We start from the raw sequence: 12055 nt of genomic DNA, 5'->3' as shown, positions 1-12055 counted from the left end.
GTGGGCAGTCTGACCTAGTGATCACAGCAGGAGTTAGAAGCCGTAAAATGAAGCCTAGGATCATTACCAGAGTCAGACATCAGATGCCAGAGTCAAGGATCAAACTGGAGTCAGAGCCAGGAATCAGAGCCAAAGGTCTGAACTGGTATCAGAGGCTGAATGCCAGGGCTGAGAGTAAGAACTGGAGTCAGAGATCCAGGACAGGGTTCAGGAACACAGCAGCAAGGCAGAAGGCAGGAACCAAGTAGGGAAGCAGGGCTCAGGAGTCAGTTGATAAGGTAGGTCCAGTGTAGCATCCAGCCAGGAACTCACCCAGTTGCACGGACAACTTCCTGTGCCTCTTTCCAGCTTAAATAGCACAGCCAGACCAATCGGTGAGGCCATGCACTCCTCCAATCAGAACTCCTGTGGGTGGTCCCTCTGGTAGGGCTAGGGTTCCATTAGCCACTCACTCCAGCAGCTACTGTACTAGCACAGTGCTGGATGGCAGTTGGGCAGGCAAAGGTTGTCTGTGGACCTGGGGTTGAGACCCAGGGATCCCCAGGCTACGTTGCTGTGCAGAGGAGTAACGGAGGGATAAGACTCCCTGCATGGGAATTCTGAGGCAGGGGCTGTGTACCTGATACTCTCCTTCCTGCTTACAAGTGGCTGGAGTGAGGCCTACTTTTTATAATACCAGTCATACCTAAACTCTTCATACAAAATGTTATTCTGCTCTACCAACACATCACTCTATGGGAAACATAATGACATGATGAAATGTACCATGCAAAGAGTCCCACTGAAGTCACCGGGCCCACTCACAGAGTAAGGTGTTACTCAGTCTGAGTAAGGGAACAGAATCTGGTCAGAAGCAAGTTACTACTCAAGATGAATAAGGGTGGCAGAATATAGCCTTTCTAATCAATAGCGTACATCCAACAACTTATTTCCATTGCGAAACAAATAAAGCAGTGTAGTTAAAGTTGATGGCTGATGTCCGGAAGGTGGGATGATACTGAGTGGTGGATTATATAATGATGCACAAGTCCAGCCCAGAAGTCTACATATATTAGTCCCAGGAGTTTGTTTTCAATTCTGTATGTTTCAGTTGTACAAGGATACAGTACTTATCACACCGTTAGCACATGCATCACTGAAAGGAAAAGCCTTACATTTTGACATGTAGAATGTTTTATTTAGAGAGGCTTTGCACATCACTGTATATTTATTCTTCATTAAGGCCATTTTGCAGGGAGAAAGAATGTGAGAAAAGGTTGACAAGATTGCATTAAGGCAAAATTCACTCCTTTTGCATTTTAACTATAGTAGAATCCACTTATTGAGCATAACAATGAATACCATATGCCAAAGAATAGATTCAGTGCAATCTATTTCATTGCTTCTAATCAGATAGGGCTAGATCCTGAGATAGAGTAAACTGACAGAGCTTCACTAAAGTCAATGGAAGCTATGCTTTTTTACCCAAGTTGAGGAAATGGGCCCCGATTTAGTAAAGCACTTAAGTATATTCCTAATTAAGGTAAATACATGCTGAATTGCTTTGTCGAAACAGGGGCCTGGCCCCTAGTATGTTTCAACAGCATACCTTTTATCGTCTGGAAGCCTGGTTAAAGCTGTTAACAAGGTTGAATTATTGTTTGATAGATAAATCTGTCACTATGTGGCCTTTTGTTCACTTCACTCTGGTCCCGGCTGTTTTATTTCTACTACATGAGTAGACCTCTCCTTAATTTCTTTAGCATAGTTTTCATGTTAAGGATGCTCATGCTTTGTAATGTGCTTATTTTTAAAGCATGTCATGAAATAAAACGAGTGATCATCTTGCACAATGTGGGCTGTGAAGGTCGCACAGAATTAGGATGCTCTGAGAGCCAGACTGTGATACTTTTACTCAATGATTCATGTCATATTCTGCAAGTAATGCCATGGATATCACAAGGATTATTCATGGTGTAAAGCACTAGTTAGTCTGAATAAGGGCATCACAATAGGGCCCTTAATTAGCACTTTTATTGTCATAAGAATTTCCCAACTAAAAGGATTTTACTATTGCAGAAAAATAAACATAAGGACACTATGCAGTATCTGCATTGTCTTGAGAAAACTTCTTTTGTAGTTCCAGGTAGAAACTGAAAGAAAGCATAGCATAAATATCACAAGCGTGAACACCCATAACAGAATTAACTGTAACATTTCACAATCTTGAAAAAGCTGTATAACCTGATCCTGCTCCCAGAATGAAAACTCCAGGTGAGCTCCAGAAAATGACCTTGATATCCATTAATATTAGCACATGTAAAGCCCTTGTTGTTTGGAAACATATTCAAGAAGCTGAAAAGGCTACAACTAGCAAAGGGAATAACGTGGCAAAGAAATTAAGCACACTGCTGTCCCGTACAGAATATGGTAGATTGTTTTGCCAAATACACGTCACCTTTTGTAGGATTTGGAATCTTGTCTAGCATTCATACTTTGGGAAAGCATGAAGAGTCTGCATATATCCTTGATATCTGAGTCTATGAAGAGCATTTGGTCAGAGGGAGTCAGGGGGCATATACCGGTCATGAATATAAGTCTTTTATAGCTTAAATTTTCTTCATTCCTTTTCCCATAAGGCAAGCAAACACAGTCATGACCATTTTGGGTTTTACTTCAACCAGGTCTTCTGGAAGGGCATAGACTCTTGCTCCAATTTTTCTTGCCATGGAGATGGCATATCTATATTGGGTGAAAAAATTAAAAGAACTGTAAGAAGCAAACTTAGTAATCAATTTGTTTAACAACTTCTTGTGTTTCATACATATAAACAGTAGAGTGGAGATGAGTTCAACAATGACAGAGAATGGGGGAGTGCACTGGGTTTCAGATGAAAGATCATGAGTTTGGTTTGAACAATATTAAATGTAAGGTGGTGGCAAGATGTCCAGATGCAGATGTTGGAGGGTGAAGCCAAGAATCAAGATTAGATGATGGGAGACAGACTGGGAGTAGAAAGGTAGATTTGTGGGTTGTTGGCATATGGAGAGTAGTAGTTAAAGTTTTGTGAGTTGATGAGTTCACTCAGATATAGAAGGTAGAGGAAGAAAAGGAGGGAACTGAAACCTGTGGGACTCACATGGCAAGTAGCACAAAGGAGGAGGATGACGCACCAGAAGAAGTGCAAAAGGAATGGCCAGGGAGAACAAGCACTGGAAAAGTCAATGGGGGACAAGGTAGGAAGCAAGAGGGTAGTGATCTGCAGCGTCAAAAGCAGCAGAAAGGTCAAAGAAGATGAGAATGGCTTACGGGCCCTGAGATCTGGCCAGGAAGAGGTTAGAGACCTTGGTGAGAGCAGTTTCAGTACAGCAGAGAGGGTGGAAGCCAAAACAGAGATGGAGTTAGAGGTACTTGAAGCAACAATTGCACAGTATTCACTAAGCTTCTCTCTACAGACTTTTATGTCCCGTCGCCCCATCTCTGTCGTATCTGAGTGCCTCCAAACACTAGAGAAGAAGTGAGTCCATTAGGCAGCAGTTATAGCTGGGGTCAAAGAACAGGACACAGCAGAGCACACGTCTATTGTGAGAGGAAGGAGTTGGAAGTGAGAGTGATACTCCTAGAAATGCTTTTTGGTTCCCGTTTTAAATAAGTAAAGTTTAAATTAATGCTACATAAAGAGAAAAACTCTCAGCCCATCTCTTCCCTGATTCATGCCTCCTGCAATCACATTGGCTTCAGTGAGGCTGCATAGGCAGAATTTGGCCCTTTATTGCCAGCTGGAATTTTCCTTTGATGAAGAAAACTGAGAGATCAGGGAAGGAAGAAGCGTACTTCTACTGGTGTCTAGGCACTTCACCACAAAGAACGTAAGCATATAAGTTGGAAGCATGAGGGAAGAGCCAACCTAGCTGCCTCTACAGGGGGTGCTGCTACAGAGGCGAGAGACAGCAAACAGGAGCTGCCCTCAGGGCCTGGATTCACCAGTGGGACTGGAGCTGCTGACACCAGAGGGAGAAAGGGCTGGTTAGTATGTTGAGGGCAGCATGGAAGCTAGAGAAAGGAACTAAACAGCAAGGATGCATGTGAAGAAGAGAAGTAGGTAGAAGGGAAACATGGGCATGAAGAGGGGGGAGAAAGGGGCTTTATGAAGAGACACGTGTGCAGGGCAACAGGGAAACGAACAGAATAGCTGGGAGGGGGAGACTGAATACAGAGAAAAAGCAGACAATGTGATTATCTTTGTTTTCAAAAACAAATCACTCATAACATTACAGACAACTAAAATACAGCCATGCATTTGCTTTTCCACGTTGGCTTTTTCTGTGTTTACTACAGGGCTCCTCTGTGACCATGAATAGGAAGAGAAGTGGGCCTATGCGATCCCGAATGAGATGGGAAGTAATCAGCACAGTTGTGAATGGAAAAAGAGATGATGCACCAAAACTTCTGCTTAGTAAGATGTGGTTCAAACTTTGAGAATTAATACCGAGATCCAGAAAAAGGGGGGCCTTGAGGTATGGAATTGTCCCTGCTCCCCTATTTTTTTCGAAGCATAATCCTTGCTTCACCTTTACACGAACAAGGAAGTTTGCCTTCATACTTTACAGCTTATTGGTATATATTTACCAAAGCTTTATATTGTTGGCTTTATTATTCCCTGAGCTTTGAAAGATTTCTAAATGTAATAAGCGAAAGTAGAAGTGTACAAAGCAAAGTGATTATGAGCCCATCAAAGGGTTATAAAGCAGAAGCTATAATATTATGCACTTAATTTCCACCAGCAACATTTTTACTGCCTTACTTATAACCTATGTATTTTTCACTCCCAAGACATTTCTGACTTGCAGATGATAACAGAGCAGTTTAAAGACAGAGTAATGCAACCCTGATTGGCTATACCCTTGCTAGTGCCCCATGGCATGCACATACTTAGCATTATTAAGTTTCTCTTCCTCGTTCAAGTCCTCTGTTTTCAGAAGGTCATATTTGATGGAACCTGGCTGAATAGCATCAATGAGATCCAGGATTGGCATGCTTGTGCTGATTTTGCTGTCCTGCACAGAGGGAAAATACAGTGAGACACAAACACAGAATGACAGATGTTCTGCAAAGCCATAATCATGGCTCAAGGACAGTGGATTGGTCATTCAAGTGCCATGTTGTTTAGAACTTTGGAAAAAGCAGCACAGCAGGTGCTGAGAAATGGAATGAATCACCAGAACTTCTCCTTGTCCCTCCGACTAGCCAGAGCAGAAGAAGAGAAAGGTGACATGGAGTCAAAAGGAGCTGCAATCGGCACACAATAACCCTGGCCTGGGTATCTTGATGCTGCATTGCAATATATGTGTCACAATGTTATTATATCTACAGGCAATGATTTTGTGTCACAAAAATTGAACATCACGAATAACTATGACCATAGAATGCCAAGACATTGTGTGAGACAAGGTGGGTGAGGTAACATCTTTTATTGCAGTGTTTCTCAACCCCTGTGGGTACACAAAGGTTTTCCAGGGAGTACATAAACTAATCTAGATATTTGCCTAGTTTTACAATAGGCTACATAAAAAACACTAGTGAAGTCAGTACAAACTAAAATTTCATAGGCAATGACTTGTTTATACTTTCTATATGGTATACATTGAAATATTTATATTCCAATCAATTTATTTTATAATTATATAGTAAAAATGAAAAAGTAAACAATTTTTCAGTAACAGTGTGCTGTGACATTTTTGTATTTTTAGGTCCGCTCTTGTAAGCAAATAATTTTTAAGTGAGGTGAAATTTGGGGTACACAAGACAAATCAGACTCCTGAAAGGGGTACAATAGTCTGCAAAGGTTGAGAACCACTGTTTTATTGGACCAACTTCTGTTGGTGAAGGGGACAAGCTTTGAGCCACGCAGAGCTTTTCTTCAGGTCTGTGAAAGGAACTCCCAATCTCACCAGACTCTTCTCCCAGAACTGAAGAAGAGCTCTGTCCTCACCATCTTGTCTCTCTAATATCCTGGCACTGGCATGGCTACAACTACACTCCGTAAGACATTACTCTGCTCACCACAACCCCTTTCACTGATGAAGTGACTTTCCAGCTCTGCGAGGCTGAAAATCACTGGCACAGATTAAAACTGCTGCTCTCATTATCACCTCAGTTGGCATACAGATCCCATCAGGAAGGATCCAGGCAAGGCATAAAGCTTCAGCTTGCAAATACAGTAATTTAAAAAGAAGTTTTTTCTGCTTGAACTAGAGATGAGCCTGAACTGAACCCACAGATCTTAACATCCCTTGAAAATGCAGTGAAAAATAAACAACAGTAAACACATGTAACCAGTAGGGTTCCCAAAACTGAGACATATAATGAAAAACTGTACCTTGAAACCACTGATGACTGAACTTTTTCCAGCTTCAGTCAGTGTTTCATTGACCCAGCTGACAATGATGTCGTCATTGACCTTCTGTCCACCACCAATATCTTCAAGGATACTCAGAGTGTACCTTAACACAGAGGACAAAATGTTTTTTAACTAGTTCATGCTTTATAAAATGACTGAAGCAATAGCACAGTGTACCTGTGAAACTTGACACAGGCCAAACCCTGCAGCCTTCACCCACACCTGATTCTGTTCCCTCATGTTATATTAACTTATACAAGCTACAGAGCTGGCTCTCATTTACACGAAGGCCCCTTAATACTGCTCTGGCAGCATCAAGGGGCTTTAGAGTAGGTACACATTACATTTACTCCTGCATTAAGGCCCTTTTATATGGCTTGAGTGGTGCAAAGGGACCGTAATATAAATGAAAATTGGGCCCACTGTATCTGAAAAAAATAATAGATGTGTAGATTTTAAGGCGAGATCAGTGTGATCATCTGGTTTGACCTGCTACATAACACAGGCTGTAGAACCTCAGCCAGAGATTCCTGAATCAAGCTCAACACTTCAGTTTGAGCTAGAGCCTAGCTTTTAGAAAGACATCCAGTCTTAACTTACAGGCTGTAAGGGGCAGAGAATCCACAACATCCCTAGCGAAGTTGTTCCCATGGTTAAACATTTGAAGCTTGTTTTCAGTCTGAATTTATCTAGCTTCAGCTTCTCACCAGTGGATCTTGTTGTGCCTTTTGCTGCTAGATTAACGAGCTTCTACTAAAAAAAATTAAAACTAAAGGAACTAATAAAGTGTTTCCATAACAGAAAGCAAAGCTCAGGACTTCTAAAAAATGGTTACTAATCTTCTGTAACTGTTGTTCTTCGAGATTGTTGCTCATTTCCATTCCATGTCAGATGTGTGTGCGTGCCACATGCACCAGAGATTTTTCCCTCAGCGGGACTGCTCTAGCACCCTCTGCTGTGGTGCATGTATACGCTGCTGTAAGGGTGCTGCTAGTCCCCCTCCCTCCCAGTTCCTTCTTGCTGGAACTCTGACAGAGGGGACGGTGAGTTGACATGAGCAACATATCTCAAAGAACAACAGAACCAAAGGTTAATAACCATTTTTCTTCTTCAAGTGCTTGCTCATGTCCATTCCATGTCAGGTGACTCATAGGCAGTACCTCTGGGGGTGGGCCAGGAGTTCACAGATGTGCCGATTGCAATAATGCCTTGCCAAAGCCTGCATCATCCCAGGCCTGTTGCCTGATGACCGAGTTGCCTGAAGACCAAGTTGCAGCCTCGCAAATGTCCTATATTAGAACCTGGTCTAAGAAAGCCATTGACAAAGCCTGTGCTCTTCTTGAATGGGCTGTCAGAGTGGTAGGAGGTGCAATCTTTGCCTGTTCATAACAAGGTTAGATGCAGGCAGTGATCCAGGAGGAAATCCTTTGTGTTGAGACTAGCAAACCCTTCATTCACTCGGCAACCGCGATGAAGCACGGCGTGGATTTTTGGAAGGGCTTAGTTCTTTTGATGCAGAAAGCCAGTGCTTGCCTGGTGTCCAAGGCATGCAGGATGCTCTCTTCACTAGAGCTGTGAGGCTTTGGAAAAAAGACTGGCAGGAAGATGTCCTGGTTGACATGAAACTGCGATACCACCTTTAGTAGAAATGCGGGGTGTGGGTGCAGCTGAACTTTATCCTTGTAAAACACAGTATAAGGAGATTCTGATGTTAGAACTTTGATTTTGGAGACTTGCCTTGCCAATATAATTACCACCAGAAATACAACTTTCCATGACAAGAAAAGAAGCAAAAAGAATGTCATGGACTCAAAGGAAGGCTCAGTGAGTTTGGACAAAACTAGGTTGAGGTCCCATGGGGGGCTGGGTCTCTGACTTGCAGAAAGAGCCTTTCCAAGCCTTTCAGGAATCTGGCCATCATCTCATGGGAGAAGACTGATCTGCCTTGGATACGCAGGCAAAAGGCTGAGATGGCCACCAGGTGTACCCTGACTGACGATAACGCCAGGTCTTGATATTTCAAGTGGAGTAAGTACTCCAGAATGGAGTGCAATAGTACCTGGATCAGGGAGAGGATTCATTCCACTGCCGAGCAGGAGAAGCGTTTCCACTTTGCCAGGTAAGTTGTTCTAGTACAGGGTTTTCTTTCCAGCAGGACTTTCTGAACTTGAGTGGAGCAAGCCTGCTCCTCAAAGCTCAACCATGCAGCATCCACACCATCAGATGTAAGGAGGTTTGGATCAGATGTAACTGCTGACTGTGATCCTGTGAAATCAAGTCCGGATAATACGGGAGTGTCCAAGGGGCTGCCACCACCCGGGCCAGCAACATGCCAAACCAGTGTTGACTGGACCAAGCCCCACACTTTGTCCTTCTTGATCTTTATGAAGACTTTGTGGATGAGGGGAATTGGTGGAAAGGCATGTATCAGGCCTCCTGACCACTGCAGAAGGAAAGCATCGGGAAGTGAGCTGCTGTCAGGTCCTTGCAGGGAACAGAAATGGTGACATTTCCTGTTCTGTTTGGTTGTGAACAGGTCCACCTGAGGAGTTCCCCATCTCTGGAAGATAACCTTGACTACCTTCAGGTGCAGAAACCACTCGTGGTGAGAAGAGAAGGACCTGCTGAGATGATCTGCCAACATGTTCTTGACCCCTGGGACGTGTGAGGCTTTGAGGTAGATCGCATGTTCCACACAGAAGTCCAATAGATGGAGTGCCTCTTGGCAGAGGGCTGAGGATCTCACTCCTCTGTGCTTGTTGACGTAATACATTGAGGCTGTATTGTCTGCCAACACCCATACAACCTTTCCCGACATCTGTGGAAGAAACACTTTGCAGGCTAGACAGATTGCCCTGAGATCTCTTATATTTATTTGTAATGTCAGCTCCTCTGTGGACCAGAGGGACCAGTGGGTCCTGAGAGAGCTGAGGTGGGTTCCCCACCCTAGATCCGAGGCATCCGATACCAAGGAGAGCATCAGGCTGGGGGCCACAAAGGGAACCCCTCTTGCTATGTGGGCAGGGTTTGTCCAGCATGCCAATGAGGTAAGAACTCGAGGCTGGATCATAAGGATCGAATCCAAGTTGTGTCTTGTCAGGGAGTAAACTGACGCTATCCACATTTGAAGGGGGCTGAGGTGCAGTCTTGCATATTGTACCACGTAGATACACACTGTCATGTGACCCAACATTCTGAGACAAATTCCGGATGTGATGAGGGGGTGAGCTTTGACCTGGGTGATCAGGTCTGACATGGTTTGAAGTCTGGCTTGTGGTAGAAATGCTCTGGCCCGGGTAGAGCTGAGGACTGCCCCGATGAACTATATCCTTTGTATCAGTACTAATGTAGATTTCTGTTCATTTAGCAACAGGCCCAGTTCTTGGCAGGTGACCCATTGTACCATGATACTGTGCCGGACCTGAACTTCCCAGCGACTCTTCACGAGCCAGTCGTCGGGGTAAAGGTAAATTTGTGTTCCTTGACATCTGAGGTAGGCTGTGACTACTGCCATACATTTTGTGAACATTCTTGGTGCTATTGATAGGCCAACTGGGAAGGCCGTAACTTGGTACTGGTTGTCTCCCATCACGAATCGTAAGAATCATCTCTGGCAATGGAAAATGGAAATATGGAAGTATACATACTTTAGGTCGAGGATGGCGTACCAGTCTCCAGGATCCCAGGAGGGAATGATGAAGGCCAGGGAGACCATACGGAATTTAAGTTTCTTGAGATATTTGTTGAGGTGATGTAGGTCCCATATGAACTGTAGGCCTCCTTTGGCCTTTGGGATTAGAAAGTAATGGGAGTAGAACCCTTTCCCTCTCAGTTGTAGAGGAACTTCTTCTATGGCTCCTACTCATAGGAGAGCTTGCATCTCCTGGATGAGAAGTCATGAGAAGGGTCCCTGAAGAGGAACGGGGATGGGGATAGGAAGGAGGGATTGAAATAAATTGAAGGGTGTACCCCACTGCAATGGTGCTTAGCACCTACTTGTCCAACATTATGGATGCCCACACAGGAAGGTAGCATGAAAGGCAGTTTGAGAAGAAGGAGTGCTTTGGATCCTGTGTTAAGTATGTTAGGCAGCCTCCAGGTACACCCTCAGAGGCTTGCCTGCCGCCTGGTGGGTAGCAGCTTGAGCCTGACTGGAAAGCGTCGGCAGGGGGTTGACCTTGACAGCGCTTATAGCCCTTGTTCTTCTTCTTGTAGGGCTCACTCCTGTCATAGCCTGTGAATCACTGTGGTTGCTGGGGCCTGAAATGGTTCCTGGAAGCAGATAATGTACAGGCCTAAGGAGCAGAGTATGGCCCTGGAATCCTTTAGGCTGTGCAGCCTCGCATCCATTTGGTCAGAGAATAGCACTGCACCATCGAAGGAGAAGTCCTGGATGGACTGTTGGACTTCTGCAGGATGACTGTAGCCATGAGGCCCTCCACATAGAGACAGCGAACGCCATTGTTCTGGCTGCTGAGTCGAGTGTGTCAGAGGCTGCCTGGAGGGAAGTTCAGGCCACTGATTCGCCCTCCTCCAAAATAACCACAAACTCCTGCTTAGTCTCTTGGGGCAAGGAATCAGCGAATTTGGCCATGGAATGCCATAAATTATAGTCATATCTCCCCAGCAGGGCTTGCTGGTTCGATATGTGGAGTTGGAGGGTAGCAGTCAAATAAATCTTTCTGCCAAAGAGATCCAGCTTCTTCGTGTCTTTGTTCTTGGATATTGTGCTTCACTGCCCGCTAACACCATCAGCGACCCAGAGGATGGGTGAGAGTACAGATACTTGAACCCTGTGGCAGGCACATAATATTTTTTCTCTTGGACTTGAGACCCTGGGGCAGGACGGAATCCCCACAGATTCCAGAACTGCCATGGTCCAGGGCCTTTGTGTCCGTGGCCACGAGCCCTATGGTAAGCCCAGGGGGAAACCTGCAGCTGTCGCGGAGTTCACTTGACCCTTGGCCAAAGTGATCTCTTCTTCCTCTGAATCTGTGGTGTCCTCTTCTGGGGACCATGGGAGTGCTGACCTTGTCTTCAATTGTTTAGTGCACCAGTAGATGCGGTGTCCTGGTATATGCGGTGTCCCAGTACCAGGGACCGGTGCCGGAGCTCTGTCAACCGATCTGGGGATCGATGATGGTACTTGGGTGACCAGTAGCAGCACTCCGGAAACCAATGCCCAGGGCTCCAGGGATCAGTGCCAGGACCGGGGTGACCTGCATCGAGGCTCTGGAGATCAGTTCCACGGGGCCAGGGAGCAGTATCAGGAGTCTGGATGGTGATGGTGGTGCTCTGGGGACTGGTAATGGAGTCCTGGCGAACACTACCAGGGCATCGGTGACCAACGAGGGGTCGGAGAGCAGTGTTGAGGCAACAGAGATCTGTGCAGGGCCCCCATCATGGGCTTGCCCTGGATGCAGTATTGGCCGGCTGACCCAGCACAGGGTCTCGGCATGGAGGTCTTGTTTCCCAAGGAGTGGGCGGCACCGGGAGCAAGAGAAGTCCTTGACCACTTGGAAAGCCTCAGGTGTTGATGGCAACACGAGGTGCCAGGTACCCCTACCACTGCCAGGAGTCGGAGGAGGGTCCTGGGGAGCACTGGGAGTTCTGAAGGGTGTGACCGTAACTGACCGGAGTTCCGGGGAACACATGCCGCCTGGCACGGGTCCTGGC

The 12055-nt window shown here is 45.4% G+C and overlaps 1 protein-coding gene across 2 annotated transcripts in view; it reads right to left on the bottom strand.

Moving 5' to 3' along the window:
- Positions 1 to 1034: 1034 nt before the first annotated feature.
- Positions 1035 to 12055, bottom strand: part of LCP1 (lymphocyte cytosolic protein 1) — a 68844-nt gene continuing 57823 nt past the window's right edge. For both annotated transcript variants that reach the window (XM_067563132.1, XM_067563130.1), the window contains 3 exons: positions 6359 to 6482; positions 4912 to 5036; positions 1035 to 2721 (listed from right to left, as the gene is read on the bottom strand). In XM_067563132.1, coding sequence (XP_067419233.1) covers positions 2589 to 2721; positions 4912 to 5036; positions 6359 to 6482 — 382 coding nt within the window. In that variant the 3' untranslated portion in view covers positions 1035 to 2588. The remainder of the gene's footprint in view (positions 2722 to 4911; positions 5037 to 6358; positions 6483 to 12055) is intronic.

This window comes from Emydura macquarii, unplaced genomic scaffold (assembly GCF_026122565.2).
Source record: "Emydura macquarii macquarii isolate MOO-44397 ecotype Brisbane River unplaced genomic scaffold, CSIRO-AGI_Emac_v2 contig_2473, whole genome shotgun sequence".
Taxonomy (NCBI): Eukaryota; Metazoa; Chordata; order Testudines; family Chelidae; genus Emydura; species Emydura macquarii.
Note: the sequence above shows the minus strand (reverse complement) of the source record. Positions and strands in the feature narration are given on the sequence as shown.